This window comes from Drosophila ficusphila, unplaced genomic scaffold, assembly GCF_018152265.1.
Source record: "Drosophila ficusphila isolate 14025-0441.05 unplaced genomic scaffold, ASM1815226v1 contig_106, whole genome shotgun sequence".
NCBI classification, from domain to species: Eukaryota; Metazoa; Arthropoda; class Insecta; order Diptera; family Drosophilidae; genus Drosophila; species Drosophila ficusphila.
In genome coordinates, this window is record NW_025063993.1 from 10,098,077 (window position 1) to 10,118,270 (window position 20,194).

The 20,194-nt window shown below is 36.6% G+C and overlaps 2 protein-coding genes across 10 annotated transcripts in view; both read right to left on the minus strand.

Annotated features, from left to right (window-relative positions):
* Positions 1-9: 9 nt before the first annotated feature.
* On the minus strand, positions 10-2,631 carry LOC108096225 (protein henna). The gene is made up of 5 exons (XM_017197619.2): positions 2,468-2,631; positions 930-1,602; positions 604-866; positions 313-542; positions 10-253 (listed from the first exon to the last, which is right to left on the minus strand). The coding sequence occupies exons 1-5, from the start codon at positions 2,495-2,497 to the stop codon at positions 91-93; spliced, it is 1,359 nt and encodes a 452-aa protein (XP_017053108.1). The 5' UTR covers positions 2,498-2,631; the 3' UTR covers positions 10-90.
* Positions 2,632-3,833: 1,202 nt separating this feature from the next.
* LOC108096223 (hyalin) overlaps positions 3,834-20,194 on the minus strand; it is a 48,854-nt gene continuing 32,493 nt past the window's right edge. The window contains exons 2-19 of one of the 9 annotated variants that reach the window (XM_043208205.1): positions 12,093-12,240; positions 10,413-10,921; positions 10,239-10,350; positions 10,054-10,179; positions 9,391-9,987; positions 8,984-9,306; positions 8,819-8,921; positions 8,299-8,477; positions 8,134-8,236; positions 6,845-7,023; positions 6,680-6,782; positions 6,138-6,316; positions 5,973-6,075; positions 5,431-5,609; positions 5,266-5,368; positions 4,725-4,903; positions 4,560-4,662; positions 3,834-3,926 (exon numbers count right to left, since the gene is read on the minus strand). In XM_043208205.1, the coding sequence (XP_043064140.1) occupies positions 3,880-3,926; positions 4,560-4,662; positions 4,725-4,903; positions 5,266-5,368; positions 5,431-5,609; positions 5,973-6,075; positions 6,138-6,316; positions 6,680-6,782; positions 6,845-7,023; positions 8,134-8,236; positions 8,299-8,477; positions 8,819-8,921; positions 8,984-9,306; positions 9,391-9,987; positions 10,054-10,179; positions 10,239-10,350; positions 10,413-10,921; positions 12,093-12,147 (3,282 nt within the window). In that variant the 5' untranslated portion in view covers positions 12,148-12,240 and the 3' untranslated portion in view covers positions 3,834-3,879. Of the gene's footprint in view, positions 3,927-4,559; positions 4,663-4,724; positions 4,904-4,983; positions 5,171-5,265; positions 5,369-5,430; positions 5,610-5,972; positions 6,076-6,137; positions 6,317-6,679; positions 6,783-6,844; positions 7,024-8,133; positions 8,237-8,298; positions 8,478-8,818; positions 8,922-8,983; positions 9,307-9,390; positions 9,988-10,053; positions 10,193-10,238; positions 10,351-10,412; positions 10,922-11,894; positions 12,036-12,092; positions 12,241-20,194 lie in introns of those variants that run through there. The other 8 variants (XM_043208211.1, XM_043208219.1, XM_043208222.1 and 5 more) reach the window with 8 other exon arrangements.

Sequence of the window (20,194 nt, forward strand, 5' to 3'; positions counted from 1 at the left end):
AAAGGCGAGTCATTTTTCTGATATTTATTGTTCAATTCAAGCTTAATAATATACATAGAAGGGGAGTAATAAAAAATATTAGGAATCGGGTTAGACTCGCAGCTTGACAATGGCATTCTGCAGAATCTGGAACTCGGAGTTGATGGTGTTCATCAGATTCGAAATCTGATGTTTCGAATCGAGAACCTCCACACTTTGGGTATAGGCATTGTAGCGAACTCCAAACGGACGCGGAATCGAGTTGGCAAATTTACTAAAACAAAGGTCGTTATTAAAAAGTTTCAAAAGGGAATTCTATAAACTAATTCTCACATGGTCTTCTCCTTGGCAGTTTCAAAACTGTCGGCCACGTAGTAAAGCGGCTGGAACTGCGTAATTGGGTACTTGGTGATGCCAGTGACCTCCGGCTCAAAGTCCTTCAGCTGTGGCTTATCCGTAAGACAGTACTCCAGTTCTCCGTAGGAGGAGAGAAGACCAGCTCCATAGGCCTTCAGCTCGCCCTCCTGGCGGCACAAGCCGTACTCAACAGTGAACCAGAAGATCTGCAAGATTTTAGACATTTACATTGTGAGTTGACTGCGTGTTAATACGATTTTAACTTACAGTGGAAAGCTTTTCAATATAGTCATCGGGGGCTCCCAAGGAAGCCAATCCGATTTCCTGGCTGAACTGAGCAAAGGCTGGATCTGCAAAGAGGGGCACATGACCCATCAACTCGTGGCAGACATCTGGCTCCGGGGTGTACATGGGTTTGCTGGGATGCCTAATATACTGGGTGGAGTGGAAAACGCGGAAGGCCAGGCCAGCCAGGAAATCCCGAGAGCTGAGCAGTCCAGCCACAGGACGCAGAGTAAAACCAGTGCAATCTGTCATACAAAATATTTTAAAATAACCAAATAAGTTATTATGTTTCAATTGACTCTACCCACCCCTCAAAAAGTTCGAGACGTCCTCCAGCTGGGGAATATTATCCTCGCGGAAGCCGCAGTTATCCACCAGCAAGGGAAACACGTGATTGTACTCCCGACAGGCGTGGGTCTTGTAGAGCTTCGTGAGATTCCTGAAGATAATGCCCCAGGTCTCGATCTCCTCCTTCGTATAATCCACATGCGGCAAGGTCTCGCCATGCTTGTAGTTGTAGGCAATATCGGCGAAGTACTTGCGACGCTTTCGGTACTCGGGATCGGTGAATCCAGGATGATCGGCGTCCAGTTCAGAGCCATAGCTCAGGATCTGATTGGCAAAACGATCCAGATCGCGAATACGCCGGGGGAACCAGGGCACTGCGGTGGCATTATCCTTGTAGTCACGCGAAATGATGTTGAAATAACTGCACTCCTCCTTCACATCATCGATGGCTTTTCCCAAAGCGCCAGACTTTCCATCGCACTCCACGAAGAACTCGTAGCCGGGGACACGAAGCGAGGAGCGCGACTCAATGTGCACTAGGTTGATATCGTGCTGCTTGAAAATGGCCAGAATTTTGGCCAAGGCTCCGCTGGACAACGAAGAGTCCTTGGGCGAGAACAGCAGGCAGGTGTTCCTGGCCTCTTGGATGTCCACACCCTCGACAATATAAGCCGAGTCCTCAACGCGCGTCGGCTAATTAGATGGAAGGTGAACAAAATATTTACTAAAACGTCATTATCGGTAGGAAAAAACCGCCTGCATCATAGGAAAGTTTAGAGATTGACACCACATGACCCGGGGTGAACCAGCAGTCACTCAAGTTCGTAGCACTCCCATAATCGTCTTGGCTATCAATACTGTTTGTTTGGATTACGAATGAGCAATCGGAAAATCTCCTATTACAGAGTTTAACTAAGGCCAAAATCGCTTAACTATTTAACCGAAACCCTACATGTGCCATCGAACTGTAATTGTAGCACCTGCATTAAATGTTCATCATTGAGATTGCTTATTTGTGCTTGCAACATGTCGAAGGTTTAGGTCTGACCGCAATGGCAATCAGCGCATATTGCCAAGGATACGACCTAGAACTTGGTTTTCTGTAACTGTGAGAAGGTTGCTGGAGTGGTTTACCTTTCAAGATCTTCAGAAATTACAAGGGCTTTACGCAAACACTACGATCTTGTAGGAATGAGTTTGCATTATGAATTAGTTGCCACAAAGAAAGAGGGATTTAAATTTATTTTTGTCTACTGTTTCATGTTTAATTTCCAGTTACCTTCTCTCCAGTTTTTAGCTAATAAAAACACCACGAAACCCAAAAAAAACTTTTCGCCTAGCAATGAAACTGCGAGGTAACCTAATTCCGTGACAAGTTGTCTTGATTATAAATCCGCTTTCCCACCGTAATCAAATGAATTCATTTATATTTATATATTTTGTTGTTCTCCTTTCAAGGTTGGAAAACTAATAAACTTGTTATTGTTATTATTTTGATAGCTATTGAGAGGATCACTTGCTGTATGATGAGCACGGAGGATTTGCTGGGCGAACAAACCTTATCAAAGGAGACCTGCGTTTGGTACATTCTCACTAGATTCTCTGGGGTCCTCACAAAAATAACAAACCGAAGACGAACGATCCGCTCAGCACACGATTTAAAACTGAATTCATTTCTCAGTTAATCTGGCGCTTAAATAGACTTTTCGCTAGGCCCCATAGCTGAACCAAAACAAAAACGAAAACCAATCCCCGAGCTGAAACCAGTAAATAATAAAAAATAATATTGCGGGCAATCGGGCGAGTGAATGATCTTGGAATAGCATCCACACGAGGTCCAATCGCAGAACTAATTCTGCGGCTGTGGGGTTATCAGTGCCCCGCGTTGATGGGCCTAAAATCTCATTCCATCTCATTACAAAAGCCGCCGTCTAGCCAGCTAAGCCTACAGTGAAGTTTTTTAAGATCAATCTTTACAAGTTTTAGCTTATCTCCTGAGTAAGAAGTTCAAAACAGCTTAGAATAAGAAATGTTTTAAATTAGAAATGTTTTAAAATGCTTAAGCACATTGAATTATATTATGGTTTTTCTTTTAAAACCATTTTTCTTTTGTAAGTTTGGGTTTTATGGAAGTTTCACTGTACTATCAAAATATTATCAGCTCAAATTCGTTGCTCTGCTGGGGTCCAGATTAACACGGCATTATTTCAGCTAGTTTTAGATTTCTTTGTTTTTGCAATGAAACTGAATAATCAAACGGTGTTTTTCTTATGACAGGTTCTTACCAAACGAGTTCAACGGCATTTCAGGGCAATTATTTCAGTAGTGAATAGCTCCAAGTGGGCCTGGCACGCGCAAATTCTGTTGTTTAAACTTACGATCCAAATCATTTTGATTCAAATCAGTTAGTTCAATCAGTTAAGTCACCTGATTTTTCTGTAACCAAGTAAAGCAATTATTAAAAGATTGTTTGAAGGATTCTGACAAAGTTTGTGGAACCCGTTGGTAATGATTAGACAAAATTTGTTTATTTTTCTTAGGAAATCCATGCTATAAAATAATTTTATTATATTCGTGAAATGCATATTTTTTTTATTGTGCACACAGGCTTCAATTTGCTGATTAAAATTTTGTTTAAGTATTTTAAAAAAAATATTTCCAAAGATATGAAAAAGTAAGAAGTAGTATAGGAAATCTCTTCTTAAAAAGCGGACAATTTAGTGGCGGATTTACGGGGTGGGTTATTTGGGGTTCAAGCCCCCAACCCCCAAAAAAAAAACCGAACCTAACTCGGCCGACATTTGCAGGTCTGCATTTACAGAGCGGTAAAATTGAGTTGAATCTATTCGTTTATAATTAAATATTTTTACAATAATTAGAAGTCAATATGATCTTATACACCCCCTACCCAGCACCCCCCCCTTTCCCTCCCAAATTTTAAATTCTAAGTGCGCCACTGGCACAGTTAGATTAGAATTTCCAATTATTCCTGATTCTTCTGTTTTGTGTAGTTGCAGCTATAAAAAAAGAAAGTAGACACATAAAAAAAAATTATTTATAAGGTCTAAGCAAATATATAAATCAAAATTTAAACTTCGAAATTCGTATGACATTCTAATTTCGATCAGATTTAGATTTGGTATAGCTCTAAAAGTTTGTCATTTATGTCTCTAACAAACTGTACCATTTGTTATTTTTTTATTTTTTTGCCTTTTTTTTTTTTTTTTTTAATGATACAACCCTTTCTAAATTTCCAATAAATGGATTCGCTGAATATTGACCAAAATTCACTAATTCTAAGTCCATAACTTTTCTAATTTTCAGCAAACCCATTTTTAGGAAAATTGGTTAGGGGTTACATCATTAAACTTTTCTAGTGATGCAGTTTGTTATAGAATCAAAATACAAACATTTAGAGGTATACCACTTCAAAATCTGATTGAAATTAGAAAAGTTATGAACTTAAAACTGACGAAAATTGGTCCATTTTCAGCAAACCCATTTTTCTAATTTAATTCAGATTTTGAAGTGGCATTACACAAGCATTTAACTGTTCTAAATCATGGTTGACAGTTAAGAATATGGGCTCCCTTATTATCTCAATGTTTTAGGAAAATACGTTTCATTTATTTGAACAATATTTAACTTACTTTTGACATTAATGAAGAAAGTACATCTAGCAGTGTGACCCTTGGCGTTGATGCCCTTATATACGATTGTGTGATTTCCAACATCAAATGTTTGACCAGGAATCTGAGGAAAGGTTGTTTAGGTTAAGTCTCGATTCATAATTTTTATATTGAGTCATAACTTACATGGGACCCGGTGAACTCGTAACCACTTAAGAATGGCTTTTCCCAGGTCACTGACGTCTGCGTTTGACCCTCGAGAAGAGGCATAGTCATTGACCTTGGACAAAATTCTGAATTTTGAGATGTAAGAGGAGCAGGTTTTCCGATTCGACTTGCTACATTGTTAGTTTCCCGGCTTGGTCCTGTTGAATTTTCATCACAGAATTTAAATTTAATCAGATTTGAAGTGCCATACCTTTAAAAGTTTGTATTTCGATTATCTAACAAGCTGCATCATTAGGTTTTTTTTATATTTTGCCCGATTTTTTTCGATATTTATGATACAATACCTTTCCGAATTTCCAAAAAAGGGTTTGCTGAAGATTTTCCAAAATGTACTAATTCTAAGTCCATAGCTTTCCTAATCTTAATCCGATTTCAAAGTTTCATCACACAAGCAATTAACTGTTCTAAATCATGGTTGACAGTTAAGAATATGGGCTCCCTCATTATCTCAATGTTTTAGGAAAATACGTTTAACTTATTTGAACAATATTTAACTTACTTTTGACATTAATGAAGAAAGTACATCTAGCAGTGTGACCCTTGGCGTTGATGCCCTTATATACGATTGTGTGATTTCCAACATCAAATGTTTGACCAGGAATCTGAGGAAAGGTTGTTTAGGTTAAGTCTCGATTCATAATTTTTATATTGAGTCATAACTTACATGGGACCCGGTGAACTCGTAACCACTTAAGAATGGCTTTTCCCAGGTCACTGACGTCTGCGTTTGACCCTCGAGAAGAGGCATAGTCATTGACCTTGGACAAAATTCTGAATTTTGAGATGTAAGAGGAGCAGGTTTTCCGATTCGACTTGCTACATTGTTAGTTTCCTGATTTGGTCCTGTTGAATTTTGATCACAGATTTTAATTTTAATCAGATTTTGAAGTGCCATACCTCTAAAAGTTTGTATTTCAATTACCTAACAAGCTGCATCATTAGGTTTTTTTTATATTTTGCCCGATTTTTTTCGATATTTATGATACAATACCTTTCCGAATTTCCAAAAAAGGGTTTGCTGAAGATTTTCCAAAATGTACTAATTCTAAGTCCATAGCTTTCCTAATCTTAATCCGATTTCAAAGTTTCATCACACAAGCAATTAACTGTTCTAAATCATGGTTGACAGTTAAGAATATGGGCTCCCTTATTATCTCAATGTTTTAGGAAAATACGTTTCATTTATTTGAACAATATTTAACTTACTTTTGACATTAATGAAGAAAGTACATGTAGCAGTGTGACCCTTGGCGTTGATGCCCTTATATACGATTGTGTGATTTCCAACACTAAATGTTTGACCAGGAATCTGAGGAAAGGTTGTTTAGGTTAAGTCTCGATTCATAATTTTTATATTGAGTCATAACTTACATGGGACCCGGTGAACTCGTAACCACTTAAGAATGGCTTTTCCCAGGTCACCGACGTCTGCGTTTGACCCTTTCCAAGAGGCATAGTCATTGACCTTGGACAAAATTCTGAATTTTGAGATCTAAGGGGAGCAGGTTTTCCGATTCGACTTGCTACATTGTTAGTTTCCCGATTTGGTCCTGTTGAATTTTCATCACAGATTTTAATTTTAATCAGATTTTGAAGTGCCATACCTCTAAAAGTTTGTATTTCAATTATCTAACAAGCTGCATCATTAGTTATTCTTTATATTTTGCCCGATTTTTTTCGATATTTATGATACAATACCTTTCCGAATTTCCAAAAAAGGGTTTGCTGAAGATTTTCCAAAGTGTACTAATTCTAAGTCCATTACTTTCCTAATCTTAATCTGATTTCGAAGATTCATCACACAAGCAATGAACTGTTCTAAATCATAGTTGATAGTTAAGGATATGGGCTCCCTTATTATCTCAATGTTTTAGGAAAATACGTTTCCTACTTTTGAACAATACTCAACTTACGGGAGACATTAATGAAGAAAGTACATGTAGCAGTGTGACCCTTGGCGTTGGTGACCTTATATACGATTGTGTGATTTCCAACATTAAATGTTTGACCAGGAATCTGAGGAAAGGTTGTTTAGGTTAAGTCTCGATTTATAGTTCTTATATTGTGTGACAACTTACATGGGATCCAGTGATCTCGTACCCACTTAGTCGTGGCATTTTCCAGGTGACCGACCTTTGCGTTTCCCCTTTTCTAAGATACATATTCTTTGACTTTGGACAAAATGATGATTTTTGAGATGTAAGAGGAGCAGGTTTTTCGATTCGCCTTTCTTCGTTGTTAGTTTCTCGGCTTGGTCCTGTTGAATTTTCATCATAGAATTTAAATTAAATCAGATTTTGAAGTGCCATACCTCTAAAAGTTTGTATTTCAATTATCTAACAAGCTGCATCATTAGTTATCTATACTATTATTATAAAGAGGTAAAATTTGTTTGTTTGTTTGTTTGTTTGTTTGTTTGTTTGTTTGCAGGGAATAGGCTCCTGAACTACTGGTCCGATCTAAAAATTTCTTTCACCGATAGAAAGCTATATTATCGTGGAGTTAAATAGGCTATAATTTATTTTGAAAAAAATTAGGGATCCGTAAGAAAATTGCAATATTGTCGCATATAAAGTGAGTTGCTACCTCATCGAACTGACAAACACGCTCCCTTAGCATTTTAACTCAATTTTTGTGTTCACTGTGAAATTGTTAAAAAAAAAGAATTTTTATTCAATTTAAGTTGAACTGTGAAAATGATGTGGATCGTGCATTTAAGGATAAATTCACCACTCTGTCCATAGTCCAAAATGCTTAGAGGACGACGTGCAAACATTGGCCGCAGACATCCAAGCCAGCAACAAGTATATTCACAAAACTTATGCGAAGAAAGACAAATGAGCACATGGAGATTATTGGCATCATTCAATCGCTTGGCATTCCAATATGACCCCACTGGGGATAATGAAAATTTAGATATTGGACCAATGGCGACTATATACCGATATTGCAGTGCGTTAAAGTTTAAAAGAGAAACGGCTGGATTGTGCTGCGCAAGTGGAGAAGTCAAACTGGAAAAGTGTTAAATAACCATCTTTCTATACTTCCTTATATTTGAAAAATGTTGCAACATTGACTTTTATGTTGTTAAATTGTGTTGACCAGCGAAGCGGACACAGGCCCTCTAGTTTTTTATATTTTGCATACAATACCTTTCCGAATTTCCAAAAAAAGGGTTTGCTGAAGGTTTTTCAAAATGTACTAATTCTAAGTCCATAACTTTCTTATCTTAATCCGATTTCAAAGTTTCATCACACAAGCAATTAACTGTTCTAAATCATAGTTGATAGTTAAGAATATGGGCTCCCTTATTATATCAATGTTTTAGGAAAATACGTTTCCTTTTTTTTAACAATACTCAACTTACGGGAGACATTAATGAAGAAAGTACATGAAGCAGTGTGACCTTTGGCGTTGGTGACCTTATATACGATTGTGTGATTTCCAACATTAAATGTTTGGCCAGGAATCTGAGGAAAGGTTGTTTAGGTTAAGTCTTGATTTATAGTTCTTATATTGTGTGACAACTTACATGGGATCCAGTGATCTCGTACCCACTTAGTCGTGGCATTTTCCAGGTGACCGACCTTTGCGTTTCCCCTTTTCTAAGATACATATTCTTTGACTTTGGACAAAATGATGATTTTTGAGATGTAAGAGGAGCAGGTTTTTCGATTCGCCTTTCTTCGTTGTTAGTTTCCCGGCTTGGTCCTGTTGAATTTTCATCACAGAATTTAAATTTAATCAGATTTTGAAGTGCCATACCTCTAAAAGTTTGTATTTCAATTATCTAACAAGCTGCATCATTAGTTATTTTTTATATTTTGCATACAATACCTTTCCGAATTTCCAAAAAAAGGGTTTGCTGAAGGTTTTTCAAAATGTACTAATTCTAAGTCCATAACTTTCTTATCTTAATCCGATTTCAAAGTTTCATCACACAAGCAATTAACTGTTCTAAATCATAGTTGATAGTTAAGAATATGGGCTCCCTTATTATCTAAATGTTTAAGGAAAATACGTTTCCTACTTTTGAACAATACTCAACTTACGGGAGACATTAATGAAGAAAGTACATGAAGCAGTGTGACCTTTGGCGTTGGTGACCTTATATACGATTGTGTGATTTCCAACATTAAATGTTTGGCCAGGAATCTGAGGAAAGGTTGTTTAGGTTAAGTCTTGATTTATAGTTCTTATATTGTGTGACAACTTACATGGGATCCAGTGATCTCGTACCCACTTAGTCGTGGCATTTTCCAGGTGACCGACCTTTGCGTTTCCCCTTTTCTAAGATACATATTCTTTGACTTTGGACAAAATGATGATTTTTGAGATGTAAGAGGAGCAGGTTTTTCGATTCGCCTTTCTTCGTTGTTAGTTTCCCGGCTTGGTCCTGAAGATTTTTCATCAGAAATATAATAAGGCCTTCTAGGGAATACGATCTCCGAGGTAATCTTAAACGTGTAATTTGTATGCTGGCAGGACTTTTTGTCGTTGGTCAACTCGTAGCCACTTTCACAGGCACAAGTGTAGGTACCTAAAATTTTGAAATATTTTATATTGTATGTCCAACTGTTTTCAAAGTCCGATCAAGAGTGCTTCCTATCACTTTTCACCTTACCTGGCTGATTGCGGCAGACTTGCTGGCAACCTCCATTGTTTTCTAGGCACTCGTCTACATCCTCGCAACTTTTAAAATCGGAACCCAGGCGGTATCCTTTGGGACAGGAACACTTGTAGCCACCCGGACTATTTGGATCCTCTGGGTTCATCAGTTCGCACTCGTTGATGTCCTGACACTCGCTTCCATCTGCCGAAAGTTCAAAACCAGGAGACAAACACACTTTTGTGGCTGGTGGGTCTGGCAGGTCATTAGAAGCACAACTCTGGTTATCCCTGAGCAAATGATAGCCCTCAGGACAGTGACAAATGTAGGATCCGATCGTGTTTTCGCACTTGTGCTGGCAGTAACGATGAGTTACTAGCCCGGAATTGGGGTCTTTATCCGTCAATTCGCATTCGTTAATATCCTTGCATTCACTACCATCGACCGACAATTTGAAGCCGGGCATACATAATACTTTTCCATCTTGGGCCTCTTGATCGCTCGGCGGTATTCTGCCCCGTAATGACGGCAAACAGCGGAAGGAACCACTCAGGTTCTCGCAGCCACCTTCACATTGCCAAGACAGTTTTTTATCGGCGCATTCATCGATGTCTAAAAAAGGGAGTAGGGAGATATTCTTATCTATTTAACTTAAATTATTTAATTTTTAATACATACCCAAACAAGTTGTTCCATCAGACTCGTCTATTATATAACCATCATTACAGGTGCACGCGAAATCGCCATCGTAATTAAAGCACGTGTGCATGCAACCGCCATTCGACTTCGCACATTCGTCAATATCTTTAAAAGCACACTTTTCCTTAGAAAAGTAATCAAAAGCCTAAAATCTCTTTTCATACCGTCACATTGGCTTGAATCGTCGGGATTAATTGTGTATCCATCATAGCATTCGCATTCGTTGCTAATCTCGTTACATATGTGGGCGCAACCTCCATTATCATCCTCACAGCTCTAGAAATTAGGTCTTAATATTTATTTTGTGTCTTAAACGGAGCCATTAAGATAGTAAATACTTTGGAATATCTGACCTCGTCTGTTGGGCCCTTTTGATAAGAATCATCTTCATAGTCCTTTTGATCATAATAATCTTCATCGTCACTTTGATCATAATCATCATCACTGTCATTTCGATCAAAATCATCTTCATTGTTATTTTGAATATAATTAACTTCATTGTCATTTTTATTATTAACATCTTCAGAAGACTTAAGAATACATTCGGGTTGGTCCCCAGTCCACTTCTTTTTATAACAGAAATTGATATAGTTTCCGTGAAGTTTCAATTCGTAATTTTCTTCGCAGGAGTAAATGGCCACAAGATATCTTCTGTTGCCAGTCCAACGCTTTTCCACAATAACATACCCATTATTAATTTTCGGAGGGGGGACTTTAGAACAGGAGTGGTCGGCCCAGTTTTCCAAATCAGCGAGCTCTTTAGAGGAAGCTACAACTTTAAACACGAAACGCCGTTCGTAAGTCTGGCTTCTCCTCGAAAACGGCTGGGCCGATTTATCTGTTTTTGCTATGGAAATGTTCGTCGTGGTCCAGGAAAGGATTAAAAGGTGAGAGAATATCGAATAATTGCCGGGAAAACCATCAAAAAAGGCCTTTTCTATTTCCCACACAAACGTGTTACTACCTCATCACACTGACAAACACACGCTACCATAGCATTTTAACTCAATTTTTGTAGTTCCCATTTATCATTTCCAAGTGAATTAAGTTTTTTACACATAAGTGTTGCCGAAACAGGCCCTAGTTACCGTAGTGCACAAAAACTTTATTATTTGATACTGCTTACAACAATTATGTATTCAGTTTTTTGTTATTATTCGTATCAGAATGATTTTCATATGTCACAGCTAAATTATTATCAGTTTTGATGAATGAAATATTAAGATATGCTCAAACATGCACTTTCGATCAAAATATGCTCTAAGGAAAGAAATATGCACAATATTCATGCAACACATGCAAATGCATATCCGAGCCATGATACAACTATACAAGGTGGCCCATTCGGCTACCGAAGTCGTTCGGGTTTTGGTCTCTTAATTTCAGTGCGTGCCTGCTTGTCGTGTGGTTGTTTTATAGTTGTTTTACGTATTAGGGGACCATGATTTTGCCGAGTGGACTACCTTGTATAATTGTGCCATGATCCGAGCTATTCGAGCTCTAATGATGAGTGGATAGGCAGAGAATGGAACGCAGAGAGCGATAATGAGGAAGGAGTTCATTCTGATCAAGCAAGCGAACAGTGCAGACGCGAAGATTGTGATAGAAGCTAATTAGAGTGTTGTAATAAATAAAATAAAAACAAAACATAATAAAACATTAGTAGCCTATAATAGTAGGTCAAAAATGGATAAAATTAACAGTAAAATTTAAAACAATTTTTTTAAATAAACTTTAGTATGTTGTATAATTTTGCATCAGTTCCATTCTTTTGAATTTAAAAGGTTTTAAAATGATTTCTTATTTACTTTTTTCCATACCATTTCCTTGCTCATTTTCTGCTTTCCTATTCCATCAGCGTGCAGACTTATTAATAGAATTGAAGAGCATATGCTATCAAGCAGTGAAAAAAGATGTACACAGATAGACAGATTTCGTCAGAGGCATTATTTTTGTGTTGTCTAAAACAATTCTATGAAATTACCTAACTGATGAGAAAGATTCGCGTGGCGACTTACCTGAATGAAGTAAAACACATGCCAGCGCGCATACAATTATTGGCTTTTTCCACATTCTGATGCTCTAAAAAATTGATTCTTACACGATTTCATAGATGTTTTTACATCTAGTATTATTTTTTAGAAAAGCGTTGCGTTGTGTCGAAATCTAAAAGTGAATGAAGAAAGATTTTTTCATACAAATTTTAGAGAGCGGGAAAAAAGGAAAACTGCCCCGCCTACCGCTCGGTAGATTTTTTCTGAAAATAAGAGAAAACAAGATAGGAACCGTGCAGTTCTGGATGTCCACTTTGGACTTTTGCCAATTAAGCAACCATGTGTGTAGGAAAGGAAAAGGGATATTCCTCTATCTTCTTCTATTCTTTCGTTTGGAGAAAAATGAAATTGACCTGCGTCATTCTTTTAGGTAGTGCGTCGACGATTGGTTGTGAAATTAATTCACTTGTGCAACGGGCAGCGGAAATGTTTAAAAATCATGTAAGTGTAACATTATGTTTTTTACTACAAACTTATTTAAATCTTTTTAGAATTCAGCCATACATATGTCCCATAAATTCGTTTGAAAGGTAAGTTTGCTTTAAATTAACAAAAGTAATATATAACATGTAATAATAAAAATATTTGTACCATAGATGGACGCAAAACAGCCGATGTCCTGCAAATACTCCACAGAAGTGGTAAACAAAAACTTTTGAATTTCATATTATTTATGTACTTATTTCTTATATTACAAAATAAGATATATTAATAAAATAAAAAAGAAATAAATATATATACATATATTGTTTTTCATATGAATTTGGGGATGACATTTTTAGGCTTGACATAGATGATTTCGCTAAGGACATCCTCGCCAAAGCCATCGATGAAAACTTCGCCTCCACGTCAGCTACGAAAGCAACGATGGCTTATACGAATTTTCTCCATACAAAATTCGTATAAGCCACCGACGACTCGTTCGATGAAACGGACAAAAAGTTCATCGAGAGCGACATGTATCCCGAAAACGGCGGTGCCATATAAAATGTCACTATGAACTCGCGACGCTGCGGCAACGGTTGCTACCCCCGCTGTCGTCGGTGCGACTTCGCACACTTCATCGACGACAAAGCAATTTTGGAACTGCAGGGATATGTTTTTAATGAAAAAAAATCCTAATGATTACAGATTGCGCAGAGGTGCGCAATTGATTGCAAAAAAATTGTCCGAGCTGCGCGAAAACGCTTTTTGCACAAAAAAAAATTAATGTCCGAGCTGCGCGAAAACACTTTTTGCACATAAAAAGTTAATGTCCGAGATGCGCGAAAAGATTATGGTAAAAAACATCCGAGGTGCGTCGGGACGCTTTTTTACACATAAAAAATCAACGTCCTCATAAACTGGGTTCCCCCCTTAAGATGTAGGGGAATGTTGTCAGGGTTGGGCCATATTTTGACCATTGCCCATAAGTACTGAACGAATGACAATTTAGAATAAGTTTTTACATATTTGGAAAAGAGAAAGTGTTCACCAAAAATAGAGAATTAAAAAACAAAAACAAAAAAAAGTTATAGGCGTTTGAAAAAAAAAAAATGTTGTCAGGGTTGGGCCATGTTGTCAGGTTTGGGCCATCTTCAGAAAATCGTGACAATATCGTAACATGGTGGAATAAAATTGATTTCAGGTAAATCTAACATTATTTTGCTCATTTATTTTATTATTCGGGATTTTACAGTAAATATCGGTTCAAGAAAATGATTCAGAGTTGCAGTTTTGACATATAAAATAACTTTTTCGCATTTCTCCGCACTTCAGGTGAACTTCCCTCTTGCATTCAATGCACGCAACAGAGTTGTTGCGATTTGTGGCATAGTTTCCAAACAAATAATGCAGAAATCGATGTCTTCATCTTCATCAGAAGAGAGTTTATTCTGCACTTCCTTTGGGGGACTACCTCGTTTCGCTGGTATTTTGGTGCATGTTTTTGGTGCAAAAGTTGTTTTTTTCGCTCGTTGTTTTTGTCGAATAAAAGTTAGGAATAATTTCTTTGTCTCATTCTCCTGCCCTAATTACATTTTAGACATAGTTTTGTATTATATTGTATATAAAGATTAGATTAAGCTGCCAATTTGGTAACAGTGCGCTAATCACTGAATAAATTTCCACATTTATAAAAGTAAAAAATTTGTCTCATTCAAAATAGACTCTTTTGCATATTTTTGCTACAAAAGATTGAAATATTACAACAAAAATCGAAAATATCAGAATAAAAAGAAAAAATTTTGACGGCCCAATCCTGACTACAAAAGTGGTCCAACCCTGACGACATGCGTTATTAATCTATTATGGTATGACATAGCCAAACTATACCTGTCAATGAAAATATATCTTAGTATTTTGTAATATAACAACTATATAACGTATTTTTATGCTCAACTTGCGGATGATATGTTGCAAATTTGAGTTATGACACCTTTTTGGCCAGGTTAAGAAAACTTTTCCTAACACTTTTCCTCCACATATCAACGAAACGTAGAAAAAAATAATCCCGAAATGAGTCGTCACTTGGAAAGTTTCTTTCTTCTTCTTTCTTTCTTCTACTTAATTGGATAAACGTTTTTATTGTTTTTTTTTTTTTAATTTTTTCAATGTTGTAAGCTGTGACAGCTGTGTTCATAAAAATAGCAGTAACTTCTGACGTAAATGTTTAAGATCGAAAAATCATAGTATAAACACTAATATGGAACAAATTTGGTTTTCATCAACATAATATATTTATCAGAGCTCGCAAATAACAGTTGACCGTTTTTCATCTAGTGCTCTCGGTGCGAGCACAACCGAAAAAGTTCATACTGTCTCGATCTCGCTCTGAGCAAGAGACCCTTGCTGTCATCATTTGTGTTTTCTGTTGAGCGCTTTTCGTTGGACTCTTTGTATTTCGGTCTTTGAATGAGCAGCAGTGCGTAAGGAGCAGATCGAGAAATGCTCGCACAGTGAGTCACCAAAAGACCGATTGACCGAAAAACTCAACGCAAACGGTCTTTGCATTTATACACACACGTTCAATTCACGAAAACGATTAATATATTTCGTCCGCAAAACCGATGTTTAACGATTTGCTTGCCTATACGTGCACTGTATGCCAATACATATGCAAAAGACCTTTTGCTTTACTGAAAACGACAAAACGGTCCTGGAGCAACCAGAACAAAACCGAATAGAAAAAAAGGGTTTCGGTCTGAGCGCAACCGAACCCATTCACGAACCCATAAATCGGTCGTTCTCTGAGTCTTTTCGTAAAGGGTCAGGAGAAGACTGTTATTAGCAGACAACGAGAAACGGTCGACTATTATTTGCGAGCTCTGCTTTTTACACATTACAAATCAATGTCCTCAAATGTGTTACTTGGTCAAAAAAATTATTTATTGTTAATCAAAATTTAATGGTGACATTAACTTTTAATGTGCAAAAAGCGTTTTCTCGCACCTCGGAATTTTTTTTTTACCGTAATAGGCTTTTCGCGCACCTCGGTTTCGCCCAGGCACTCAAGCCTAATGCTAGGATCGCAATCGCCCATGGACTGCACGCGGTAACTCCACTATTTCCGGCGGAAATCGTTTGAAAAAATTTAAAGTGTACTTGAAAACATAAATAAAATATCCTCCAAGTTTAAACAATTTGAGATTATTCCTTCCTGGTTAAAAAAAAAAAAAACATGAAAAACAGCTAACTTTCGACCTCATAAGCTGTGTTCCCCCTTTAAGATGTACTATGCACTTTTATTATTTTATCCGAGTCAAATCAGCCTGTCCGACTGATGTTTCTCGCCAAACTACTCTTTGGATTTCAAAGCTGAGTCGCTTAAACAGAGAAAACATTCGCTTGCCTTATAAAAAGACAATAAAAACCTTCAACTTTTGGGAACTTTTTTTCACTTTACTTAATTGGATGAACGTTTTTATTGTTATACCCCTGCAAAGCAAAGGGTATTATAATTTTGGCCAGAAGTTTGCTACGCAGTGAAGGAGACACCTCGGACCCTCTCAATAAAAAAATTTCATTAAAACCCGACAACGTTATCATATAGCGGCCATAAGAAAGATCGAAAAATCTATATAGAAATAACGGAAATAAAATTATAACATCGTTGTTTCTCATCAGACAATATAGATATAGATTTTTCTAACTACTCTTGAATTACATATTAAATTTCATCAAAATCGGACAACTATATCATATAGCTGCCATACGAACAATATTCGAAAATATGGAAAATTAATAGAAAAATCGTCAGTCAGTTTAGTCCTTTTGCATTTTGATCGACATATTTAATGACTGCAAGGGTATATAAGCTTCGGCTTGCCGAAGCTAGCTTTCTTTGTTGTTATACCCTTGCAGAGCAAAAGGGTATTATAATTTCAGTCAGAAGTTTGCAACGCAGTGAAGGAGACACCTCAGACCCCATAAAGTATATATATTCTTGATCAGCATCACGAGCAGAATCGAAATATGTATGTACGTCTGTCCGTCTGTCCGTCTGTCCGTCTGTCCGTCTGTCCGTCTGTCCGTCTGTCCGTTTCCGCGCAAACTAGTCTCTCAGTTTTAAAGCTATCGAGCTGAAACTTTCCCAAAAGTTGTGTAGTTGTTGCACGCAGTATATAAGTCGGAACGAGCCGGATCGGCCGACTATATCGGATAGCTCCAATACAAGAGAATGAAATAAAAAATTCTCACTCTGTTGTTTTTCATCAGATCGACTTAAATTCTTCAAGATGGCGTTTTCTAACTGTTATTGAATTTCGGATTAAATTTGATCAAAATCGGATAACTCTATCATATAGCTGCCATAGGAGAGATCGAAAATTATATATAGAATTAATGGAAATAAATTGATAACATCGTTGTTTTTCATCAGAAAAGTATGATTTTTGGAATATAGAGTGTTCTTACGACTCTTGAATTACGAGTTAAATTTGATCAAAATCGGACAACTATATCGTATAGCTCCCATATCTCTATAGTCAAAAAAATGGGAAATGAATAGAAAAATCGTCTTAGCTTCGATGTTGTCTAGCCTTTATGCGTTTTGTTCGACATATTTGATGACTGCAAGGGTATATAAGCTTCGGCTTGCCGAAGCTAGCTTCCTTTCTTGTTTTTTTTTTATAATTTATTCAATGACGTAAGCTGTGACAGCTGTGTTCATAAAAATAGCAGTGCTTATGACGTAAATGTTTAAGATCGAAAAATAGATAATAACAAAATAATAACGACAAAATGTGGTGTTCATAATAATAGCAGTGTTACCAAAATAAATTAAAAAATTTAACAAATCTTAAAAACAACTTAATTCGTTTTGCTGAAGCGCACTATTCTTCGGTCCTCAATATCGATGGTTTTTCGTTTGGGCCCACGTGTTTCGGTCTTCCATTCATATTCAATTGCATTGGATACTATTTTTTCAGAAAAATTTACCATATCTTGGATTTCTTTACAGGTTTTCCCTGCTTCTAAGCTGAACTATCAAGTTCCTTTCTTCCTGTGAACAGTGGCGGCTCTATCCACTAAAATTAAAATTTTTTTACTTCGTTGCTATTGCACTGCTATTTTTATGAACAGGGTAGTGCTGGGAAACAATCGACGCCACTAGCGAGGTATCGAATTGTTGCCTTTCTGAGCCACCATCGATAGTTTGTTGACACTATCGATGGTACTGGGCATTTCTTACATTACTGACAAAATATGAGGATTGGTTGCAAGACTTTGGATAAGAGAAATGAAAAAAATTAATGATTCTAATTTATAAAATTTCGTTCCAAAATTTCTTTATTCCCGCAATCTCATAATAGTCAGAGCGTATGTTCAGCAAGGTTGGATTCATTATAAGTAACTGGAATTTCGCTTAAGGCGAATAATGCAGACATTTTGCTATTTTGACAAAGAAATGCATGAATATAACATTTTTTTTAAAATTAATTTAAACTTTAATTTTGTTGAAATATCTTATGTTTTATGTTGATGATATGATAGAATAATTTTGACTTGTTAGTGTGGCCGGTTAATATGGAGTGATATCTGTGAGACCTGTGTTCCATTTTCCACTATTTTCATTTTCACTAGTTCAGGGGCGGACGCAGAAAAAATTTTGGAGGGGGTCCGGTCGAAAAATTTTTTCGTTTGGGGGGGTCCGGTCAAAAAAATTTTTAGTTTATATGGTTGAAAGGCCGTGTGCTGTAAGGGAATTTGAAAAAGTCTGTGATTTTGGGGGGGTCCGGACCCCCAAACACCCCCTGCGTCCGCCCCTGCACTAGTTGATTGACAAATTAGTTTGTAAGGTTGCACATAATTGGATCGCGGATTGACAGACAATTAAGCACGAATTCAGTTGTTACTTAATTCAAAGCCGCTAATCGTGGGAGTGTACGTGAAAGTATTAACTACACCCAAAAAAAACTGTTGTGTCGTAATAGGTCTTAAAAAAGATACCTTACAAATTGCACCTATGCTGAAGTCAAATTCACATTTCATTAATAATATTTGATTTTATTCCTGTCGTTATGCACTTCTATATTTGGTACATTCATTTTATTCTGACAGTATTTTCATAATATTTTACAGTCAACTGTGGTTGCTTTCCAAATTGAATCTAAAGAAATTTATGCATTTTAGGCGTTTGTTTAGAATAGTGAATCACTTCATCACAATACTTGTATTTTAAAATGTCGGTGTGCTTGACAATTAATATAATTTTATCAGAAAATTAAGAAGCAATTAAAAAAAAATTAAAATTACTTTTACTCTCACTCTCAGCAGTATTCGCAACGCAAATGCTGAATGCTGCACAATCTTCACTTTCTTTATGTACCTACTCTTAGTCTTTTCCAAACTGTACTGCTATAAATACCTAAAAAATTGAATGTTTAAGTAAACAAACAGACTTCTAAGAAATAATTTCAGAATTGTTGTTTGAATTTGTGTAGTGAACATGACTTCAGTGTGCACTGGTACTGAATTATTAAGGCAGGTGAGAACCGTGTGGGGCCGTAAAATGGCACTTAAAAAAATTTTTTTTTAGAATACGGTTTTAGATAAAAAACTGAAATTTTTAACTTTATTTGTAAACATATTTATTTTGCGAAAAAAAATTTCGAAATTGAAAAAACCAAAAAAGGGGCGGGAGGGGGCGTTACTCAGTGGCGGCATGTCGGCGAAAAGGTGTCCCGCTTACGGAAGTGATTCAGCCAAAACGGGTAATCGGAAACAAAAAAAACCAAAAAGATTCTTAAAGTGTACAGTACTGTGCATAAAATGAGCTGGGATCAGAACAAACAAAATGAAAATTGCAAAAGTTATTAGTAATTATTTTCTCAAATAAACAATTTTCAATATTTTTGCATAATCCTAGTTCATTAGTTAAAAAAATTTGATGGCGATTGGTTAACACCAACGCCTTCAATTACTTCCGCAAGGTCCGAAAATGTGGTTCCGAGATAAACGCATTTAAAGTTTTGGCTTTTAAAGACCGTTGCTTGACATGTGCTCCATGTAAAGGCCTTTAACTCTTGTAATTTTAAAAATTTTGATCTGAATTTTTTTTGAGCACATTTTTAGAGCGTATATCTATACGATAAGCTGAGAAGCTGCCTTAATTCCATATATTTTTCAATTATTTTATTACGTATTGAAAATTAAAGTCGCTCTGCTTTACGTGTTCTAATTACTGGCGAGAATAGAAGTAAAAAACTATAGAAAACTGTAGAAAACCCACGCGTGCGAACTGCCTCAAAGCGCTTTTCTGTCTATGGTCAGTTTTCAGTTCAACATTTCAATGTGGGTTTTCATTTACATTAAAAAATGACCTTAGTTGGCGAACTGCGGAAATAGCTAGAGGGCGTGGTGTCCACAGTAGAGAGATCTGCACTCGATTAAACTGGCATCGTTCCATTGAAAATAAATTGAGTTGAATTGAATTCTCGAACCAACCGAAATAACGAATTTCTTAGAACAAGAGGAAATACTATTTGCTTCGATCATATGTGTATATTCTTCTTAAAGATTCATCAACAAGAGCGAGTTCTTGATAAAAATATCAACAAACAATCGATTGTTCAGATCGCATGAAT

Excerpts from the sequence above, each read along its gene's own strand:
- LOC108096225 (XM_017197619.2), bottom strand. The coding sequence starts at position 2,497 with ATGTACCAAACGCAGGTCTCCTTTGATAAG. Across the intron at positions 543-603 it reads ATATTGAAAAGCTTTCCACT|ATCTTCTGGTTCACTGTTGA; the intron begins GTAAGTTAAAAT and ends AAAATCTTGCAG. Across the intron at positions 254-312 it reads ACTGCCAAGGAGAAGACCAT|TAAATTTGCCAACTCGATTC; the intron begins GTGAGAATTAGT and ends CCTTTGTTTTAG.